At 41.8% G+C, this 24,443-nt stretch overlaps 1 protein-coding gene across 5 annotated transcripts in view; it reads left to right on the forward strand.

The window, feature by feature from the left end:
- LOC144782951 (uncharacterized) overlaps positions 1–24,443 on the forward strand; it is a 250,662-nt gene that overhangs the window by 70,157 nt on the left and 156,062 nt on the right. For all 5 annotated transcript variants that reach the window (XM_078662177.1, XM_078662178.1, XM_078662180.1 and 2 more), the window contains one exon: positions 22,567–22,680. In XM_078662177.1, the coding sequence (XP_078518303.1) occupies positions 22,567–22,680 (114 nt within the window). The remainder of the gene's footprint in view (positions 1–22,566; positions 22,681–24,443) is intronic.

The following is a 24,443-nucleotide window of genomic DNA, read 5'->3' on the forward strand; positions in this document are numbered from 1 at the left end:
TGAGAGACTCAGTAGTCAGTCCTACTGACGGGGCACACAGATTGCAGAGCTTCTCCCAGATGAAAATTACAAGGGTTGTGGCTTTCGAGGACACTTGGCAGACACTTTCAAACGAATGCCTTCACAGGTTCCAGGACATTAAACAGACTTGGTCACACAGCTCATAGTAAGATGTGTAGCACAGGGAAACATGTACCTCATCAAACCTCAAGTTTACCGCCAGTGTTCCCAGGTGGCAGGGCAGGAATAACTCTTCGAGGCAGCAGAATTTCAGCAACTCCAAAAGTAAAGTGTTTGAAAGGGGTAATAAAAGGTCAGACAAAAGTCAAACGAAAGTCTTTCGTCCTGGTCTGCAGGCTTTCCTGTTGACCAAGGACACTGGTGGGGCTGACCAGAGAGTATATGTAGTAATACATTTTTCTTGGGGAGATTTTTCCTTGGTGTCCCAGTTCATGAGTTTAATTCCTTTGGTTAGTCAAATCCTAAGTTCCAGTAGCAGGATATCCTTCAATAAGACGCAGGTTCTTTTAAATCGTCGCCAGTGTTGTAAATAAAAGATCTTCTGTAGCCAGATGATATATAAGTATATTGTAGATTTCTTGATAAGATGACAGCTTCAGATAGGTTACTGGAAAATGTAAAGTCCAGGTGATGCCCCACCAGGAGCAGCCTCTCTCCTGCTCATCCTGCACACTCCAACTGACATTCCCAACCTCGCCAGGCACCCATGTATTCCACGACATCATCAATCATCCAACGTTCCAGACATCTCCAAGCACACCAACACTCATTCTGGCTGAGCAGTAAGGAAGAGATACATAGGCAAGGGGAAAGGCAACAGTAGATCATAACACATTGTAACCACACATTCAAAGTCAGACTCTGGCATACACATTTACTTAAATAAACACATCTTTTCTTACACTCACCAGCATATTCGAGGAGGGAAACATGCGCTCTTGCAGGTGTGCAGTCACAGGCATTCACATGCATACACACAGGCATACTTCTTTTCGCATACCTGTGTGGCCTCCCTATATTTCGGAAGGTACCATGAACAATCTGAGAAATAAGGAGAGATTTGTTGGAAAAATATATAAAGCAAAACCAGAGGAAGGGTTTAAGAGAAACACATAGCTTAAAGGCGAGAGAGAGCGAAAAACATGCACACTAGAAAAAAAGCGTGTCATTCAGGGAACCAGAAGTGTGACAGAAAACATCACTAGAGAAGAGAGAGACCAAGAGGCATCTAGAAATAAACAGATAAGAGAGAAATGCCTCCGCAACAAGCATCGACAAAGCCACTAGGTCTTGCCTACACAAGAGCTATTGACTTTGCCCATATATTTTAGCCATGTTTTACAATTGCGTGGCTGCTGTTTGGCATGGCTAAAATGTTGTGGTGTAAAGGGGAGTGGAGTGTTATCATGTGGAGTAGAGGTGAGTGTTATGGAGTGGCGTAGAGAGTCATGAAGTGGTGTAGAGTAGAGTGGTGTGCAGTGGCGGGGCATAGGGTGGAGTGGTGTAGAATGTTGTGCAGTGTCATGAAGGGAATAGAGTGTTATAGAGTGAAGGGCGTAGATTGGAGTAGAGTTAAGTGGCGTACAGTGAAGTAGAGTTGAGTGGCATATATTGGAGTGTCAGAGTGGAGTAGCGTGTTGTAGTGTGGAGTGGCAGAGAGTGTCGTTGAGTGGTGCAGAGAATAGTGGATTAGTGTAGAGGGTGTTCCATAGAGTCGAGTAGAGTGTTGTAGAGTAGAGTGACATACAGCGGAGTAGATTGTTGTAGAGTGGAGTAGCATAGAGTGGAATAGTGTCGGAGAGTGGAATGGCATAGAGTGGAGTAGGGTATTGTAGAGTGCAGTGGCATAGAGTGGAGTGACATAGAGTGTCAGAGTGGAGTGGCATGGAGTGGAGTGGAGTGGTGTAGAGTGGAGCAGTGCAGTGGAGTTGCGTAGAGTGGTTTGTCATAGAATAGAGTGGAGTAAATGGCATGGAGTGGCATAGAAGGATTTGTGTAGAGTATTGTAGAGTGGAGTAGATTCATAGCGTGGCGTTGAGTTTAATGGAATAGAGCAGCATAGCGTGGAGTATTGCGCAGTGGAGTGTAGGGGACTAGAGTGACGTTTCATGCAGTACAGTGGTGCAGAGTTGATTGGCTTGGAGTGCACTGGTTTTGAGTCAAGTGGTGTAGAGTTATTGAGGTAGATTAGAGTAGTGCAGAGTAGAGTGAAGAGGCGTAGAGTGGAGTTGTGCAGGGTAGAATGCAGAGGTGTAGAGCAGAGCAGTGTAGAGTGCAGTGTTATAGTGTAGAGTGAGTGCAGTGGTGTAGAATAGATTTGAGTGGCATAGAGTATAGTAGCATAGAGCTGAGTGGTACAGAGTTGAGTGCAGTGGCATAGAGTGCAGAGGTGTACAATGTAGTGGCGCAGAGTAGAGTGGTGTTGAGTTCAGTGGCGGAGAGTGGAGTCTTGCAGAGTAAAGGGTTGCATTGGCATGGAGTAATTTGTCGTAGAGTGGTACAGAGTACAGTGGTGCAATGACTGTGGTGCATAGTAGAGTGGGGTAGCATGCACTGCATAGAGTAAAGTGGTAGTATAGAGTGGAGAGACATAAAGTAAAGTGGCGTAGAATGCAGTGTCATAGAGTGCATTGTGCACAGCATATTAAAGTATCGTACAGTGGATTGGTGTAGAGTGCAGTAGAGTAACACAGAGCAGTGCAGAGTAGAGTGCAGTGGTGGAGAGTAGAGTGTTGCAAAGTATAGTGGTGTTGAGTGCAGTGGTATAGAGCAAATTAGTGTGGAGTGCAGTGTCATAGAGTGGTGCTGAATAGATTGACATAAAGTGCAGTGGTGTAGAATGCAGTGGAGTGGAGTGGTGCATGGTAGAATGTAGTGGCTAGAGTCGAGTGGCATAGAGTGGAATGGTGCAGGGTGGAATAGAGTGGTGTAGGGTGAAGTGGCGTAAAGTAGATTGTTTAATAGTAGTGTGAATTGTCACAGAGTGCAATGGCATAGAGTGCAGTGGTACAGAGTAAACAAGAAGATTGACATAGAGTGCAGAGGCAAAGTGTGCAGTGATGCATAGTAGAGTAGTGAGGGGTAGAGTGTAGTGGCATAGAGTAGAGAGGTGTCAAGTGAAGTAGTGTAGAGTGGAGTGGTGCAGAGTAGAGTGCAGTGATGCAGTGTGGAGGGGCGTAATCTGGAATGGTGCAGAGGAGAGTGCAGTGGCATGGAGTAGTGCAGAGTAGATTGGAGTGTGGTAAAGTGGAGTATGCATAGTGTGGTAGCGTATTGCCATTACAGACAACATATGTTGAATTGATATGACTGTTACATTTGCACAAACATACAGATTTACTGATAAAAGTATACAGCAATGATAATATGTAGAAATGAGATCAACTAGTGTATTGATTTGCATTGATCGTATTAAAATATTTGTTTCCACCAAACTTCAGAATTACCAAAAATGTGCTTCATTTCTCCTTTCCATATTCTGAAATATCTGCGCAGTTCATTTACAATCATTTACATTTTGTTTTGTGACTGAAAAAAACTACATTGTGCAGCATATCAAGTAGCCAACACGATTGTCACATAAATCCTCTCACTTTGTAGTCAAAGAAAAGTAGACACATGCTCCCAGGAAGACTGAGCCTCACTTTTCACCTCTGCCTTTGAATGCTCAGCAATGTGACAAGATAAGAACACGATTTAATGGCCTGTTTACAGAAATTCAGTAGGGGGTGGAAGAATACACTAAATAGGGTTTGGGCAAGGGCCAGAAAGAGCCCAGGCAGGGCCACCCACCTTGACTCTACCTCCGGACATCCATTATTATGTAAGTCAAGAGTATCCAACATCATTCAAGTCCATTTTCTACCACTGCATTTGACTGCACCGCATCTGGCCAGCACGTATCCTCTGATCTAAGAGGAGGGTTTACTGGGGGCCTGCGGGTGAGTGTGGGGCATAGGGCCTCTCGTTGTTTGTACGGCATCCTCAGACCTAGCTCTTTCCTTCTTTATGGCCTCTCAAATAAGATCAATCCTTGTTCCTCAGATTACTGGAATGAACAAGAGTGACTGCAAAGTGCTCTTCAGGCACTTGGTCCTTTGTCTTTAGACTCAGTTTGCCTCCTGTTTCTGACCCCATTTTTATCTATGGCCACTTGCCCGGTGGGATGAACTGCCTTAACCGACTGTATCTGAATTGAGCCAAACTGAGCTAGGGGGTCGCTGCGTGGCTTGTATTTGGCTGTTCACTGTTTCAACTTTTATCGCAGCTGCCACTCCCCAGGCATGGTCTGGTCCTAGAGCTAACAGCCCTGGAAAAATCTATTTCTAACGTTTGTATTGTTTATTTATTATTGCACTTCAAGTTGCTGGCAATTCGCACAGCTCTTGGACTTCCCGAACTACTTGGATTTGATGTTTTTTTGCTAATCTACTTGGGTTTCTACCCCTTAAAACAAGGTAGAATTAGGCCTTGTGACACCGGTGTTGATTTGCCTCATTGCCCTTTGTATTGTTGATATTTGGTTATTTTGCAATAAGTAAATTTTTGGCTGTTCTAATTGGGAGCGGGTATACTAATTAATTGAATTTTAGTAATATGTTCTTATTTTCAATCTGAAGAATTTTTTACCTAGCTTTTAGGTACCCCTTTGACTGAACTGGAACTGTTTAACAACCTTGTAACTTAGTGTTTGCCTACCCTACAAGCACTGCAACCAGAGTGTAGGCTTCCTTGCCGTTGATATGGGGAAAAGAAAAGCCTAACCCAGCATTGGCAAGAAAGGCTTAGGAGCAGGGAAAGCATGTGTTGCCAAATTGTGCCCTAGATGAAGTTGATGTTCTTATAGAAGAAGTTAAGTTTCTCCTACAAGAAATGAGAAGGGAAAAAGCCCAGCCACAATTAGTGGTGCCAAGGGGAATATTAAGTCGCATCTGGTGAAACCCAAGTGGGTGTGAGAAAGGGGGTAACATGCCTAAGTCCATCAAGTTAGTCCACAAGTTGGTTGTACCGAATCAGTGAGTTTAGTTGTCCCTGGGAGAACCAGAGAAGTGCACAAAACTTCCACTGATATTATTACAGTTGAGTGTACAAATAGATTCCAAATCTCTGGGGAAATAGAGAATGATATGATGCAAGATATTCCCCCGCCAACTGCCCAACCTCTCACTACCGGCTCATGGCAATTCACATACCAACATTCACAGGTGGAGGTTGGGTTCCAACTCAACCAACTAAAGATTGAAATTGAAAGATTGAAATCATGGGTCTAAAAACCTCTGTCACTTATCTTAAGCAACTTCTTACAGAGAAAGTGGATAATCTGGGGTTGATGCTTGAATCTTTAGGAAAAGAATGGCACAAAAAGTATCCAGCCGCCAACTCTCTCTAATAAGGGCCCTTGGGTTCTGCCACAACCCAGATACACCACTCCCATGGAGAGAAGATCTCTGTGGCAGGGGGCTCCACCATTGATAGGGCTCAATGTGATGCCTATTTCTGGGAGTGTTATCAGGCGTGAGCCTCCTGCCTCAAATGTTAGAGCTCACTAATACCTCCAGTCATAAGGTGTGTTGCTAATAGTAGTGTGCCATATTTTACATTGCACAACTTCAAACAGGGGAACCGTACTCACAAGGAACCAGGGTACCTATTATATACAAGGAAACAGCGGTTCCAGTGGCTAATAAGGCAGAATAATTCAAGCAAAGTATATGCACAATCGCGATGGGTTTATGAAGGATCTAGTAATATCTGAGAACAAAATAAACTTACTACACAGTTTTACTCTATAATGTTTATAAAAAACACAGTAAATCTTATAAACACTTTCTTAAATTCAAAAAGCGGAATACTTTGTGCATTGTCGTTAATTACCCGGATGGTACAAAGAGGAGGCGCAGCCTTTGAGAATGTGATGAACCCCGTGAGAAAGTGAAATAGAAAAACTCACGTGAGGACCCAGCCGGGTTCTTCAGTGATGGGGTAAAAAATGAGAAACCTAAGGTTACATCAGGTGATAGCTTCAGTTTTGCGGTTGTGGACAAATGTATTAAAGTTAGCCTTACCTCACAGTGAGGAGAACTGGCCCCATGGTAATTAACGACCAGTCCTTCGATATGAGTTTCTCGCATATGTGCCGGTACAATGGGCCTAATGCTTTCCCCATTGTAATTGTAGATGTCCCTACACTAGGAGTCCTGAAGAGACCCCACATATAGAGAAGGGTCGAAACGCCGTCGACAAGCTTATAGAACAGACCATCATACAGCTAGTGTCATTGTATATCTAGGCTGTTAAAATGTATATTGATGGGTCATTACTTGAAATTTATGGAAACCTCTTGTAAAATGTTCATTGTATATAGTCACTTTTTTGGTTCCATTTCACTTGTGTACACAATGCACAAAGTATTCCGCTTTTTGAATTTAAGAAAGTATTTATACGATTTACTGTGTTTTCTATAAACATTATAGAGTAAAACTGTGTAGAAAGTTTATTTTGTTCTCAGATATTATTAGATCCTTCATAAACCCATCGCAATAGTGCATATACATTGCTTGAATTATTCTGCCTTATTAGCCACTGGAACCGCTGTTTCCTTGCATATATTTTACATATCAGGCAGCGAATTCTGTTTCCCCCCTGAGAGCACCTAATTCCCCATCATCCAATGGGTATGAGGGGTAGTCTTCCTGGCAGGCAATTAAGTAGAGATGCATTTTTTACAAATGTCCCAAAATCTCTCTCAGTGTCGTGAGAGTAATGTGTCATTAATTAACAAAACAACTTTGTGGCTCCGTTATGTGCACAATTATAGATCTGTGATTAGGGAAGACATTGTTATCACGTCAAGATATGAGAGTAAGCATAGTAGAACTGATTGCATTGGTTTGAGATTTGTGATTAATGCTAGTCAATGGTTTAATCAAAAAGGATCTCAGAACTGCCTCAATTAGTGGTTCCTCCATCAGCTTAAGACTGCCCCTACATGATGAATTTGCACCCGGAAAACCAAGCTCATCAGCCCTTATACAAGCCCAATTTTCAATCATTCTTATGCAAAGACCTTGTTCACAGGGTGTATCTATCTGACATTGACTGACTGCAACAGGTTCAGTCTCAGGGCAGTGGGACATAGGATGGTAGGGATATCATGAAGGCTGTGGCACAATCACAGTTATTTATTTATTTTATTTTGAAAGTTTTATATAGCGCGAACATGACCACCGAGGGTGTCAGAGCGCTTTACAGTTACACATCAAGAAGGATACAAGCAAACAAAACAGAATCCAACTAAGTGTAAAGTCCGTCATTCAATGATTGTAGCCTCAATATCGAATGGAGTAGCCAGTCTGAGGCAGACATTTCTTCATCAGGAGCCCATTGACTTATTTTTTGAAGAGGACAGAGGAAGGGTTCACCCTGACTTCGGGGGAAGGGAGTTCCAAATCTTCGGAGCAATATCTGAGAAGGCTCAATTGTAGGTTTTTCTTTTCTTGAATTTTTGTGGTTTGAGCAAAAGGGTTCTGGCGCTTCTGGAGGCTTTCGAACCACATGAGAGCTCCAGTTTCTGAGTGAGGTACACTAACTATGAGTTCAAAAATCCCAGCAGTACAGTGCAGTTTGGTAAGCCAGGATGAGCTGAGGGTACCACACATACACAATGGGACACCTTGCAGCTATGAATTTTTGTTTGTATGTAGGTGCCTTTGATTCACCACTACACCATGTGCATGGTGACAGCACTCTCTTCACAGGTTCCTGTTGCTACTCCTTGTATTGCATGTTTAAAGCCTGGGGAGTTTGGCAGTTGACTGGTTATAAATCCTGACTTGTTAGAAAAGAGAGATGATATATTTATGTATTTTTCCCTTACTTTGTCTGTGGATAAACAAGTCAGTACATTTTGACCAACGTTCTTCTAAGCCAGACATTTTACCCATCTGTGAAAGAATTAAATACTGCAAAAGATCTCCTATGATTTTAGAATTCCCAGATTATCTACTGTGTATAAAATTAGGTAAGACCTAAACATGCTTCTAAGCAGGAGAAAACGAAATGATAAACAATATTTTAGTGGCATTTCTAAACAATAAGACCCAAGCAGAAAAATCAGAGCAGTTTTTCTTGACGCCACCTTGTATAACAAAGGTACATTGTGTTCAGGAAGAAATAAAAATGACTCCATCTCTAACTTTCCATTACTGAATGTCATTTTAATTTATGGTTGTGCAGGTGTTTCTCAGTATTAATAGACTATAGGTTTAAGCCTAAAACAGGATAGCCTACCCAGAATACAGAACTACGTTAACTCCACTGTGGTGGTGGGTTCAAAGAGTGATTGAAAGAGACCAACTGTCTCAATACTGTTTGTCCTACTGCCGCCTTCTTATATATCTCTAAAAGTACACAATAGTGCTTCATAAAAGAGTGTTCTGAAGAGCATGTAGCTGCGATGCAAATGTTCTGTTGTGAAATATTGATCATGAAGACAATTATAGCTCCCTTCTTCCTGTGGAATGACTGCAAGGCCTCACTTCCAATGCTTTCTTCGTAGGAGCTTTCAATAGTTTGTACTATCTATCTTGTGACGGTGTTCTGTGACTGCTGTGTCTAAAGCCTGTAGCAAGTATCCAATGGGGAATTCTTTGGCCCTTCTTATGCTTTTCTTGTATTATTGATTGTTCCTGACGAAAGACCGACTGAACTAGATACACTGCAGTCTTGGAATCTGGCAGGTATTCATTCAAAACTTAGATTTAGACTGGGTGAGTTAATTACCCAACTTGAGTTTAGGTCTGGCTATTTAACTTTCTGTAGGAATGATACCCCTACAAGATAATGGCAAGCCTCATGGGGCCTTAAAATTTGGGTAAAATCCATGATTATTTTTAAGATTGAAATACTCAATTTCCTGTCTTGTATATAATTATGACGGTGTTGTGATTTTACTGTGGTGTTACTATGCTCATGTTTCAAATGTAATTTAAATGTACTTTTATGGTTATATTTATTTAATCGAAATAAAGTTACTGCCACTAAATGGCAATATAAGAATCACAGTAAATTCCCTAAAATTTGCTAAATAAATACAATTAAAACTGTCATTCTGAGAAACCCCAAATGTGTATATTTGAGTTTTCTTTTTTATGGAAAGTTAAACTTCCTAATGTTATAGTTTTTAAATCTTTCGAGTATACGTACTGGAGTGTTACATGTATCATATATGAGAATAAACTAAATAGTCCTAAGATTCTATGGGCATGGGGAGCTTCATAAGAATTGGATTGTCCTAGAGACTGAGTACATACATCACCTACAAAAGTTATTCCTCTAGGGACGGGTCAATGATTGAATGTGCGTGAACCTTTGAATGTGATTTCCACCATTAGAGGGTTTATTATACATTATGAAGCTTGCATTGCCATGGAAGTAAAACCAGTGTGTGTGTGCCTGCGTGTGTGCGTGCATGCGCGTGTGATCTGGATGAGTTTGTACATTTGATTAAAAAATGGCTACGTATGTGACTTTTTGTGTACTGATATGCCTGTTCATCTGTGTGCCTGGGTATTTGGACGCCTGTATGGCAGTTGGTCTGTATGCAAAAGTGTCTGTAACTATGTTGGTCTGTCTGTGCACGTGTGACTGTAGGTTTATTGTTTGCGTGTGTGCTTTATAGGTATGAGTCTTTTATTGAACTTATGAAATATGTTCATTTTAAATATGAAATGTTATTTACATTCTCTATTTTTATAATTAATTGCTATTGTATGTATTATTGTATTGTATGCGATTATTTGTACCTTGTGTTTTTTCCGATTTTTATTAATCGAATAAAAGTGATTGACTGACTGACTGAGTCTGTAGTCATTAGTCAAACAATGTAAGAAATAGGGACCCCCTGAGTCACTCTAGAGCTCCTAGGACAGGGTAAATTACCAATGCGAGAAAAACTTTACTAGGCAGTGAAATACATGTGTATTACATTAATTTATTTAACATAATGTGGGGGATAACCCAAGCTCAGTGCAATTAATGGACAACTATTTAAAACATGGTAGTTATACTTGTATTAGTGTTTTTTAAAAAGTTTAAACATCAGAAAGCAATGATCAAAAACATATATATATAAGTGCCTATACATCAGTTGTGTTGTATTTACCATGAGTAACGGGCGGTGAGCACTTTTATCAAAAACAACACAGTACAGATATACATAAAAAGACAACAAATATGCATTAAATATACTTTTGAAACAATTCATTAAAAAGTGAAAAAATTGGGGCAGTGGATATATTGTGGCAGATGGTAGTAGTTGTTACAGTTCTCTACGCGTGTTTCGGCACGGAGCGTGCCTTCTTCAGGAGTACCACGGAAGTATATCCTAATAGATGAATCAAAGGAAAGACATATACAACACTTAATAGATATAATTGAAATGATACAATCTATATATGCGTTTTTGCACTGAGCTCAAAAAGACTGATCAATTGATGCTAGTCTGCTCAGGAACGTTGCCAGGTGATACATCGTGAAGAGACAATGCAGTTCAAAGCGAGTAAGTAGTTAAGGAGACTGTCACCAAAATTACATCAGAAAGGAGTTTATGGAGAAGACATTAAATCACCAAAGTATAGTGCTAGTGTCAAGAAAACCCAAGAATATGGATTGTTGCTTAGCAGTTGCTCAAGAAGCCCAAAAAAGTCAAGAGCCAGACGATAGCGATCCTGGGGGAGCAAAAGGCACCTACAAACTGAATCAGAGCATGCGGTAGCCAGGAAATGGTTGGTAAACCATACAGGTAGAGGAGTACGGCTTCAACAGATGATTGCCTGGAGTTAAAGAGGCAATAAACATGACTGAGGCTAGACTGTTTGTGAGAGATAGAGGGAAATCTCTCTATTTCAAGGAGGGGATTACTTTATTAGTGGATCTAACACTGTCTAGTCCCTTGTTATTAACACTGTACAAGTTCTAGAGTGGAACTACATGCCTAATTATTGGCTAGATATCAAATTACATAGGAAATGAAATAGTAATGTTTAGCTAGCTGAGACTGTGCAAGCTTCAACAGTTACCAAACGCAGTAGTGTACTGTTCAATATAGATTAAGGATGTCTAATTATTAATTACCGGAGATCATATTTAGTTTCTGGATATATTTTATTGACTTACTTTTAGTTAAAACACACAGTCCAACTTAGATGTAGTGCGGCTGTAGCAACAACCCAAGGATTTAGAAGTAAATGTATTAATCTAAAAGGTAAAAATGAACATATATAATTACCTAAAAGGTTCACAGAAAAACAACAGACTAGTTGAAAATGTGAATGAGATTAGAATTTCCTAAATATAACAGTAGTTAGTGCCGACATCTTATATTCTATAGTATGCTGATGGCTATTAAAATGACCACAATTTGGAAGTTGTACCTCTAAGAATATGTACAGCGGCAGAATGTGTGAACCCATTCTAAATACGAAGAGTGAGGACCAGCTAGAGGGTAATACTTACTAAGGCCAGCTATGTTGCTCGGTTGTAGTGCCTAAGTGATGCAGAGATCATGCCGCTTGGGCCTTCGAATTGTGGGCCTCGTGAAGATTCATACGTTAGAGTATTTCAATGTCTGGTGACAAAAATAATAAGATAGCCTGTCTGTAAGTGGTGTCACCTTAAAGGGTTACGATCTGCCTAAGGATGTCTAGCTTATATGGCCAAGTTCAAGCAATACTTACTGTGGCCAGCCGAGGATGGTATGGATGTTAAGGGCAAAGCTAGAGGCGGCGGGGACTCACTCAGAAAGATTAGAATCAATTAAGATTCCTGTTATCTGTTAACAGACAAGGTAGACCGGATATTGCGTTTAGTAATTCGGGCATACCACTCGATAACATGCTGCCTAAAGGTCACTAATCAATTGTGGCAGACAGAAGTGATACTTACTGAGGTCTGTGGTGTGGGGTTGGCTGTTGGCTCAACCGGGAGGGAGTGGGCGCCTCGGTTCGATGAAGGCGTAGCGCGCTGGGGCTAGAGTTATGATAGCCACGTCATGCTATTGGATAGTTAAAACGGGACAAATTAGCGCATCAATGTCAGGGTGATGGGCGCATGATCATTTTAAGGCAAGATAGCATATCTCTAGCCCCAGCGCATTATGTTTTCATCGAACCGAGGCGCCGATTCCCTCCCGGTTGAGTCAACAGCCAACCCCACACCACAGACCACAGTAAGTATCGCTTCTGTTTGCCACAAACTGATTAGATACCCTTAAGCAGCATGTTATCGAGTGGTACGCCTGAATCACCAAACGTGCTATCTTGCCTTAAAATGATCATGCGCCCATCACCCTGACATTGATGCGCTAATTTGTCCCATTTTACCTATCCAATAGCATGACGTGGCTATCATACCTCTAGACCTCTAGTACAACTTCAAAATTTTAATAGCCATCAGCATACTATAGAATATAAGAGGTCGGCACTAACTACTGTTATATTTGGGAAATTCTAATCTCATTCACATTTTCAACTAGTCTGTTGTTTTTCAGTGCACCTTTTAGGTAATTATATATGTTCATTTTTACCTTTTAGATTAATACATTTACTTCTAAATCCTTGGGTTGTTGCTACAGCTGCACTACATCTAAGTTGGACTGTGTGTTTTAACTAAAAGTAAGTCTATAAAATATATCCAGAAAATAAATATGATCTCCGGTAATTAATAATTAGACGTCCTTAATCTATATTGAACAGTACACTACTGCGTTTGGTAACTATTCAAGCTTGCGCAGTCTCAGCTAGCTAAACATTACTATTTCATTTCCTATGTAATTTGATATCTAGCCAATAATTAGGCATGTAGTTCTACTCTAGAACTTGTACAGTGTTAATAACAAGGGACTAGGCAGTGTTAGATCCACTGATAAAATAATCCCCTCCTTGAAATAGAGAGATTTCCCGCTATCTCTCACAAACAGTCTAGCCTCAGTCATGTTTATTGCCTCTTTAACTCCAGGTAATCATCTGTTGAAGCCGTACTCATCTACCTGTATGGTTTACCAACCATTTCCTGGCTACTGCATGCTCTGATTCAGTGTGTAAGTACCTTTTGCTCCCCCCAGGATCGCTATCTTCTAGCTCTTGACTTTTTTGGGCTTCTTGAGCAACTGCTAAGCAACAATCCATATTCTTGGGTTTTCTTGACACTAGCACTATACTTTGGTGATTTAATGTCTTCTCCATAAACTCCTTTCTGATGTAATTTTGGTGACAGTCTCCTTAACTACTTACTCACTTTAAACTGCATTGTCTCTTCACGATGTATCACCTGGCAACGTTCCTGAGCAGACTAGCATCAATTGATCAGTCTTTTTGAACTTAGTGCAAAAATGTATATATAGATTGTATCATATCAATGATATCTATTAAGTGTTGTATATGTCTTTCCTTTGATTAATCTATTAGGATATACTTCTGTGGCACTCCTGAAGAAGGCACGCTCCGTGCCGAAACGCGCGTAGAGAACTGTAACAACAACTACCATCTGTCACAATATATCCACTGCCCCAATTTTTTCACTTTTTAATCAATTGTTTCAAAAGTATATTTAATGCATATTTGTTGTCTTTTTATGTATATCTGTACTGTGTTGTTTTTGATAAAAGTGCCCACCGCCTGTTATTCATGGTAAATACAACACAACTGATGTATAGGCACTTGTATATATATGTTTTTGATCATTGCTTTCTGATGTTTAAACTTTTTTTTAAAAACACTAATAAAAGTATGACTACCATGTTTTAAATTGTTGTCCATTAATTGCACTGAGCTTGGGTTATCCCCCACATTATGTTAAATAAATTAATGTAATACACATGTATTTCACTGCCTAGGAAAGTTTTTCTCGCATTGGTCATTAGTCAAACATACAGCAGGACGTAGTGACCTAGAGGTTTTCTGACGGAAAGAGGATAAATGTTGGGAAGGGAATAAAGCAAGAGATTTTTTCCAAAGATACTGGATTATTCGAGGCGTGTGTTTTATGATTTTACTGGGAAAGGAATTTGCAGCATGCATCTTGGAATACTTTTTATGGTATGTTAACAGATCTCCATTCAAGAGTTTTCAGCTATAGCATGAGATTTTGATTAGGTTAATAATTAGTACTGACATTCCTATAACAGCCAACTGAATTGTACACATTGGCGTTGCCTCTCTTTGGTGCTGCTATGGCAGCATGTTCTGTTGTTTTAGTTTGTAGATGATGAGACAAAAAGTGCCTGGAATGCCGTGCATACTTTCCTTCATAGATTCATTAACTAATATGCGGTTTACAAAATGTTATTTTATCTGTACTGTATATAATCAAATGAAATTTAACAGCCCCTGAGCTTGCAGTTGTTTTAATAAAGTTCCAGGCTAGCGATCCTCCATAACCTACATCTCTAAAATGCAATTGGATTCTGCAACAGCGCCATCATATGTGATCCCTGGTCTGGTAAATAAAAATAACATTTGAAAGTCTTATCAAATCATAACTTCAGTAGTAAGAGCCATCTGAACACAGCCATAGCTCCCTTAATATAAAGCTCAACACGTCGGGACGCCTAAAAGTCTAATATGCGTTCAAGGGGACAATCGCAAGTGGCACTGGAAAATAACACGTGACTATTGCCATTGCAACTGACTATAGCCTTCAATCAAAATGCCAGTTGGAGCATTGCCCGAACTGATGGCGATCAGCTGCGGTGGGTGAAATAGATAAGCTGGCAGGAGACTGGTTGAATGAAGGGGAATTGTGTGCAGGTGAATTGAGAGTTATGTGAAGGACATTTGGGAAGAATCACTGCTATGGCTCTGGTACAGTCTCCTCTCTTGGGCTTTGTGGGGATTTACTTTTACACCACCATCATCGGGAAATGAATTACAACACAGACCGATGGGGGTAAAAGGTCACTTTTATTTCAGCAACAAACAATTCAATTACAATAATGCAATCAAGGTGTACACAACTTGAATGTAACCCAACCCTGCCACGCCTACCCCATGAAATATCCCCATATTGGTCCCCCATGAATTTTCCCCCATATTGATCCCCCTGACTTTTTCCCCCGTATTGATCCCCATGAATTTTTCCCCATATTGTTCCCCCATCAATTTTTCCCCACATTGAACCTCGTCCCCAACCCTTAGTTTGTCCCCCTTCCTACCTCCTGCCTCATTCCTCTGTCCTCTGTTTTCCCTCTTTCCTAAGCTATTTTGCCTGCTCCAACCCTTACTGCCTGCCTCAACCCAGTCCAAATCTGCCTGCCTGAAAAAGTTAAGCCTCATTGAAAAAACCCTGGAACCCAATCCCCAAAAAATAGGGAACCCAAAACCTAAACTAAAGGGATGGTGGGAGGGGCATCAAAACTGCAGCGCTGCCGCCAACCTCACACAGGGATAGCCAACTGACAAGCAATTAGAACGCCACGTTTGAAAACGCTGCGTTCTAAGGGAGGCGCCTCGCCTGCATGCGCTCCCTCTGGGCGATACCCTATGCCCGAAGCTGCCCGGGAGTGGACATTCTTTGAATGCCTCCCCCACCCCCCATCGGGCAATGAATTACAAAACAGACCGATGGGGGTAAAAGGTTACTTTTAATTCAGCAAAAAACAATTCAATTACAAAAATGCAATAAAGGTTTACACAACTTGAATGTAACCCCACCACGCCACCCTACCCCATGAAATATCCCCATATTGATCCTCCATGAATTTCCCCCATATCGATCCCCCATGACTATTCCCCCATATTGATCCCCCATGAATTTTTCACCACATTGAACCTCGTCCCTAACCCCTTAGTTTGTCCCCCTTCCTACCTCCTGCCTCATTCCTCTCTCCTCTGTTTATCCTCTTTCCTAAGCTATTCTGCCTGCCCCAACCCTTCCTGCCTGCCTCAATCCCGTCCAAATCTGCCACCAGGAAAAACCTTGAACAGGTGTTTTTCCTGCCCTCTCCCTCCCAAACAAGAATTTTTGAATTGGAACAAAAATATTTTCTTTAGTAAGCATGAAAGCACCATCACCACCCAAATTGGTAACCAATAGAAGATTTTATGAAAATGCCACATCAACGTAGATCAAACACCAAAAGAAAGGGGGCTTTCGCTAATACAGCCGTTAACTCACATGTGTAAAGCCAATATGTTAGAGAACTTTTCCTTAATGTTTACTAGATATATTTCATTGGCTATAAAAGAGAGATGTACCCCCTCATGCCTGCAAAATTGAAAGTCATATTTACCAATATCATCATGAGATAGCCAACTGCCTCCATTAATAATGCAGAAGTGATGAAGCTCTCTATTGAGCTAGCGCCTGGCTTGGTCTATTGCTGAAAACTTTTCAGCGCCCCTCCAAAACCGCTTTGATACCAGAGCAGTGAAGATGAGTTTTGTTGAAGGGCAAGACATGACGATCCTCTCTAAGTCGATTTTTATTTCAAGAAGGAGGCCCAGGCCCGACAGTTGAACTCAAATTATTCTCCCCCAAATGACTCAGTAGTATAGCAGGGCATGGCTTAGAAGAAAGTAACTCCTGCAACAACGGTAACAGCTGACCCCAGTGAATGCCACTCTTACCACAGCAGTTAATCATAATGTCCTCAAAGTTAAAACCTAGATTAGGTCCATAATGGTTCCTCTCAGCCTGTTTGGCTGCCCATTTAATAAAGGAGCGCCCGACAATCCAGATGCACGTCATGGATGCCGGAGAGGAGAGTAGTAGACCTGAAAAATAAGAAGATGTTAGCAAGGCCAAACAATATATTAAAGCTCATTAAAATCTCTAACATACTTTAAACAGCAATTAGATGTCCAACGGCCCAAACTTCTAAGCTGTTGTAAAGAAAATACCCCTTCTGACTGCCTCTGAAGCTGCACCCATTCTAAAAGAATGAGTAACACATTCCATAGGGTTAAGACCTAAGAAATGCAAAGATTTCCTCAAGATTACTAAGAGCTGCGAAGCGGTTAAGGCTGAACCATCTTGATGTTGAAAAACAAAATGCAGTGAATAAGCTTTAAATTCTCTGAATTGGATCCAGGCTGACCATGGGCAGAGCGGGACGCTTAGCTTCCTAAGTACCACAGTAGCCCCTTTACCTTTTAGATCTGTCTTAGATGATTCCATAAAATAAATAAAGACTGTGGGTTGGCTGAAACGTTGGAGTCCTAAAGCTCTTGAAAAACGGACTTTCCCAACGACTCGAAAATCCTAAAGGCTCCAAAAACACCCATAACATGCAAAGTTTGAATAATTAGACTTCAAAATGGGAATAGTACATTTTCGGTAAATTTGCTATATTGTTGCCTGATAAAGCAAAGGAAATAGGTTTCCGCAACAAGGTGCTGCGCTTCTATATTTTAGACCATCCTTGTAAAATTCTCCTCCCCAATTCACCTTAAGGAAGGGTCTTAACCCCAAAAGCACTTACCATAGAAAGAAATTCCTGAAGGATTACCAGCGATTGTAGTGGCTGATATATTCTTATCAATATTGCTCATGACAAAACGCATAACGTCATTGTTACGATATACACAACCTATTTGATCATGGAGAAGTGGAGAAGTGTGGCTCAATGGTTAGAGCGGCAGACCCTGATGCAGAATTCTGGCCCGGGACCAGGGTTCAATTCCCCGCCTCGGCAGGTCTTGGGCTCACAAATTCCACGGACCTGATAATTCTCGCCTTGGTGCCTATTCCAATCATGGAGTCCCACTCTGCAACTCTGGGCAATAGCTTGCTTAATCTCCACAACGGCCCCCCCCAACGCTAAGGATGCCTGGCCTCCACCTTGGGGGTGCCCAGGAGTGGACTCCTCACAGGGAAAGCCAGGATGGGTTCCACAGCGGTATTCGTACAAGCGCCTTGAGACCCTTGCGGGTGAGTAGTGCGCTATACAAGTATCAATTTACATCATTGCTGCGATAGATGGCACCTAACTGTATACATTCAGCCCAGGCCAAACTTCAAGCTAAACGTGTGCTGTAAGCAAGACAGTTTTCAACCAAATGCCTTATCTTCATTCTGCTAGCTCCCATACCTCTTCAGGAATATGAGTTATTCTCTGGTTCAGCTCTAGGTGCCAAACCATGGAAACTCTGCCACTGAGAAACGACATAACGCATCCGCTATATTATTGTCCAAGCCAGGGAAATGCTTAACTTTAAACGTTAAATTAAACACCAAGCAGGAATCTCTGCAACAATTTGAGCAGATGCTTATCTTTTACCTTTGGCCATTGACCAGATCAACCACAGTTTTGTTGCCAACATGAAAAGGAACTGTTTGGTTTGCCAAAAAAGTCCCCCAAACAGCCAAAGCTACAATCAGAGGAAAGAACTAAAAAATTGCTATACTGCACTTTTCTGTAACTCACTTCTGTGGCTACGTTTCAGTGCACCATTTCCCAACCCAAAAGAGTCCAAAGCCAGTAGACCCTGATGCATTAGAAAAAATCTGAACAGACCATAAAAAAGCTTTGTCAAAAGACCAAATGGGAGCGCCATTGAAGTTGTTGAGGAACATAAACCATACTTCAAAATCAGCTCTCATGAAAAGGGACACCCTAACTCTGTGATAAGGTAAGTAAATACCTGACATAGCAAAACCTAACATCCGACAGAAGGATCTTCCAGCTATCACCACTTTACAAGCAAAGTTCAAATGTCATAGCAAACGTTGCATCTGAAACAAAGTGAGTTTCCGAGATAGCCTAGCATGCTCCAAGAGTTCCAAAATTTCCTTCACTTTCGCTAATGGCAATCTGGGCTCCATTTTCACGGTGTCAATTTCAATGCCTAGAAAATGAGACGTGTTGCACGGTCCTCTGTTTTCTCTTTAGCCAGAGGCACACCTAACTCTTGAGTCAAAAACTGTAGCACTCTGTTACACTGCTGAAAATCTTTAGCACCAACAAAAAGAAAATTGTCCAGATAATGTGACACTTGAACGTTACCCGACCTAAGGGAGAAAAACCCATTGCAGGAAGGAGCTAAAGTCCTCAAAAAGCTGACAAGAAACTGCACAACCCATAAGCAAAACTTTATCGGCAAAAACTTTTCCCCGAAAATGAATGTCAGGCAAAGCAAAATCATGTGGGTGTACTGGGAGTAATCAAAATGTAGATTTATTGTCACATTATGCCAACGCCGCTTATGATCCAGCCTTCTTCACCAGTTCAAGAGCTACATCTGCGGAAGCAAACTGTACCATAGTGTCTTCTTTAGCAATAAAATAGTTCACTGACAAACCTTGCGGCCATGACAAGTGTTGTATCCTGCGAAATTCGCCCAGAGCCTTTCTGGGAACCACTCCTAAGGGAGAAATGATAAGATTGGGAAGAGGTCAAGTAGAAAAAGGACCAGCCATCCTGCCCTCAGCAACTTCTGAATGCAATTTCTAAGCGATGATGTGTGGAAATCGACTAGTCATTTTCAAGTTTTGAGGAAACTTGCGGCATCTAGGAACTTGATACCCCAGACGTAAGCCCTCTCTGAAGCCCCACTCCAATTTCAAAGCTTTTCCCTCCGAGGATAAAAATGAAACCAATAACAAAGTTTGGGAATATCAATTTGAGGTAACTGCTCTTGAAGTGAGCATACTGACAGAAAAACCCAGGGACTTGATCGCTGAAACATTGCAACAATGCGTGCTTACCACATTCATGTCTATACTTACAGGAATTCTTCTGGCAGAAACCTCGGTTAAAATTCCAGAATGCTCTTGACATGAATGCTTGAGGTTTGGACCAAGTACCCACCCCCCAACGTTCTGGAATTTTTTTGCAATAAACACTTGCGAAAATCAGAAATGCTGAGGTCAAAGAGTCTATGTTGGTAGGAACCCTAGGTCTTTTAGCTAATTCCCAGGCCTCTTCCCTGGAAACTTCTTTAGATTGGATTTCCCTGTGAAGTAGCTTAAAGGCATCAACAAACTCACCTTTCCAGATTTTCTTCTTGGTATGTTTGTTCAAAAGGGAACCTAAGGGCATGAATTTACCCATAAAGGGAAGTCTTTTAAAAACCCTCTACCTTTTCTTTACCCTCTTTGTGATTCTGAGGAAGCTTGTCAGATCCCGGTAATTCTTCTTGTCTTTTTCAGGACTCATAGATAATACCTCTCGTGAATTAAAAGGTGACTCGCAATAACAGCAAACCTTAGCTTCTGAATTTTTACCTTTGCGTTTTTTAACATCGCCAGTATTGCAAGGGCGATTAAATTGTAAATCACCTGATTGAAAAGGCTTGTCCAGCGCTGGATGCTTCCTCTGGTTTGCGCCGACAGTGCCCTTAGGGTAACGATCAAAGTCTTTCCAACTCCTTTCAGATTCCTTCATCTGCAAGATATGAGCTTGGAAAATTTTATTAGTGATCACCCCACTGGCTGAAATGAAAAAAGGCTGCCATCAACCTCCCTATCACCAGCGCCAAGCTCACCCTCTCCAAATGAACCCTCCCCCCATTATCGGGAACCCCTTGACGAGCCCACTGCAGGATGGTTGGGCTTTATCACCCACACCACCATCAAAAAGTCTCCAGTTCACCGCTTTTTTTAACGGTGCAATTTCGTGGCTGTACAAAGGCATCATTTAAACAACAATAAAGGCAAGCGCTGAGCCCATAACAGCACCAAAACTGCAGCGCTGCTGCCTCCCTCACACAGACCCCCAACTGACAAGCAATTAGAACACAGCATTTGAAAACGCCGCATTCTAAGGCAGGCACCTCGCCTGCACGCGCTCGCTCTGGGTGATACCATATGCCCAAAGCTGCCCCGCAGTGGACATTCTTCGAATACCACCCCCAAGTCCCCCATTTTCAGCTAAAACTTCATGAAAAATATACACATCTGTGAACTGCCTTGGACTGATACCAGAACCTGACAGGCAACCCAGGTGACTCAGGAAAGCAAGTCGGAGGCCGAAGAGAACAGAACCAGAATACCTTACGGTATGCTACGTGTGTGTTGTGCTGAAACAAGGTCATACAAAAGGACTAAAGCTGTCTTTACCTGCGCCTTAAAGTCTCCAAAAGGTTAAAATATTAGAGTTGTGGTCAATGGAGAAATATACCAGTTGGTGATGCTGAGAATAATTGCAGTGGACAAGAACAAAATGCAAAGGGCATCATTGATGTATACAGTTGGAGTAGAAAGAAGTAATACAAAGAGGAAATGGCAATAAGAGAGACATATTGAGTAGTAGGAAATCGTGAGGGAGGTGCTCAATGTATGGAAAGTAAACCCCAGTGAAAAGAAAAGTATACTTGGAGAAGAAATATTGTGTGAAGCCTGCAGAAAAGATAGTAAGAGGAAGAAACTGAAAAATATCCACAGGCATTTAAGACAGACGAGGCATGTGAGACAGACACAATGTAGACAGAATCGAAGTAAGAAGCAGGTAAATGACAGTGAATAAGGTAGAATTAAAGAGATGAAACGTTTGGAGGCATTTTAGAATAAAAGAAGGCCATCACACCCAAAGGAAAGAAATAGCTTTGTCAAAAAAAAAAGGCATAGAGCGAAGCACTTATGAATAAACTAGCGCCAGGTTCTTTTGGGGCATGAGCAAGAGGGAGAGCGAGGTGTAGGTAGTGGTGGTTATACCCAGATCTGTTGACTGGGTGTGAGTGTTTGATTGGTTCAGATGCTCCGTCCATCACCACCCCCTTTTGTACCGCTTTGTTCGCCATAAGTTGGCAGGGTATGCTCAGACTTTAGTCCCTTGCTCACTTTGCCACTGGATTCAAGCAAGCCTGGCTGAAGACGGCTGAAATGACAGAAACCGGTCCTAGGAAGCTTGTTTCCGGTCCAGGGAAGGCATGGCTTAGCAGTTCGGGCTGGACTGTTCCCATGAGGCACAGGGTCAGACTGATTTGCATATGGCCATGTCTGAACTGGGGTGGCAGAGTGGGCTAAAGAACGGTGATGGATTAAACCCAGATCTGTTGACTGGGTGTGAGTGTTTGATTGGTTCAGATGCTCCGTCCTTCACCATCCCCTTTTATACCGGTAGGTAGTGCTGATATACAGGCACGCTCAGAGAGAGTGGGAATGAAGAGGGAATGAGCCCAGTCAATAAACTATTTTGTATTGTAGCATGCAGACAGTAGTATGTTAATATCTTTAATAAGTCACTTACAATGACATTGTAATGCAGAAATAGTGCTTCTAAAAGATTGCCCTTGACTGTAGTTCCCTGCATCCCTCTTTCGTGTTTTGAAAATGCTAGGGTCAGTGGGAGGCCGCACTTCAGAAATGTATGCCAGACTTAGATTAAACTGTATGCATGCAGTTATATGTGCTCAGTATTTGGATGTGTTATATGCTTGCAGGATAAAGTCTGGCTGAGAGTCTATCATTTTTCAGCATGTGTTCAAAGGAAATGACTAACCTCTGAAATCTGTAGAATAAAGCCCTAAAATGGAATGAGCAATTTGAACGGCCCAGAGAATGAATGTTTATTGGGAGTTTGAATTATACACTTCTGTCTCCTTACCTTAGATGATACAATGGCCGAACTCGACGTGCGTTTTATTACGAAGAATGAAGAACCACTGTACCAGAACAATCCACAGGATTCAGAAGGAAGGGAGAGAAAGAATTATCCCAGAACAGGTGAAGAAAAAGAGATGCAATATGTATAACAATCTGATCTCAACAGATTCTAAACACCACTTCATTCTAACCTCCAATGCAATAGCTACGATTGAATTATAATGTACACAATTATATATATGCTCAAATGATTAAAAAAAACTCAGTTTTCTGCAGAGTGGAAGCCATTTCATACAACAGTTGGTTCCTCCATTGTGGACCATCTTTAGAGTTCCTTTGATGAGTGGAAACAACCTTAGTAAAACGAGCCGCAGAAAGCGAGTTTCCAAATTAAAATAAGCAAAGGCCCAAGCTCACCTAGATGACATATTAGTGTCCCTTCTTCACCATGAAAATGGAACTGTTGGTCACAGTACGCTGTCCTTGAGCTCTTTGGTCGGAGGAATAGTTGAGTATGTCTTTATGAATGCCCTGGTCCCAACTGAGCCTTAGATGTGGGTAGAAACTTCTTGAAATGATAGCAGGGGAACGGAATTACAATCCTCCGTAGGTTCTGTGCTTTTAATCGCGTGTCAAGAAGGGAAGCAAGTATTCACCCCCCCTACATGTTTTTTACACTTTTAGTTTTTGGTCTCTCCCACAGTGGACGCATTAGTCCACTAAACCACCACACCTTCAATGTCAAGTGCACCCTCTGCGCAAACATTGAAACCTGCTTTGTAGCCACCCTTGGGTCCGAAAACGTTTTTGGACCCAAAAATAGCATCAGTTCTGGTGGCGCCACAACCATTTTCAGCACCAAAGAAAGTGATGCCCAAAGCTCTGTCCTTCATGGTCCCCGACAACCAGGAACAGCTGATGTTGCAGTGCCTGCAACAGGAACTCAATGCCAGGCGGAAGCAGCTCCTAATCTAGCCGCAGACTAACAGGATCTCACACAGTCTTCTCCCAATGTAATGTTTTGGACTCTGTTCCTCACTAGAAGAATCTACCAATTTAGGAGGCTCTAATCTTGGAGCTTGAGCCACCATCTAAGGCCAGGAAGCTTGAGGATTAGGACAATAGTCCGCTCCCTCTTAGTCCTGTCTTTCACCTTCTCCTCCACCCCCTCCATCACCACTTCCATCCTCTCCTCCATCCGCTCCTCCTTCTCAGAGTCACAGCTCCCCAGACTCACATGGGGGTTCCTCACATTCATCATTTGTCGGTGGGGGAGGTCTTCCTATCCCTCAGATCCTTATGAGGCTCCTTTTAACCCCGAGCATCAGGACATTGGGATGATTATGATATTGATTCACTTGGGGACACTGATCCAGACCTCAGTCCTGCTAAGCTGCCCCCTCCAGACGACACCATGTTGTACCACAAGACATTAATAGAGCCACTGCATTCCACAAAGTGGACATGGATAAGGTCAACGAGGACGAGAATTTCCTAGTGTAGACGCTCTCCTCCACACAACACTCCTTCCAATTTGTACTTATGCTTAAGGGCATGCTGGAGACCTCCCCTGAAACATTTAAGGAGCCGGTCAAAGTCAGGGTGGTCGCTCCTAGGGTGAACAAGGAGTATAAAGTTTCCCATTTAGATCCTTCTTACATCAGAGGTCAGCTCACCTCACACACCTTGGTAGTCTATTTTCTGTTTTAGAAAGTTACAGAATACATACAATACACAATATAATTCTGATGATTGGTCATATCAAACCTTTGCCATCGTCAACATAGTCAACACCCACTTTCTTTTAACTTAATGCTGGTTTGCTTCAACACCAGTGCCCTTGCATAGCGACTACATGTCCCTTTTGAGTCTAGAAAACCGCT

The sequence above is a fragment of the Lissotriton helveticus genome, chromosome 9, assembly GCF_964261635.1.
Source record: "Lissotriton helveticus chromosome 9, aLisHel1.1, whole genome shotgun sequence".
NCBI classification, from domain to species: domain Eukaryota; kingdom Metazoa; phylum Chordata; class Amphibia; order Caudata; family Salamandridae; genus Lissotriton; species Lissotriton helveticus.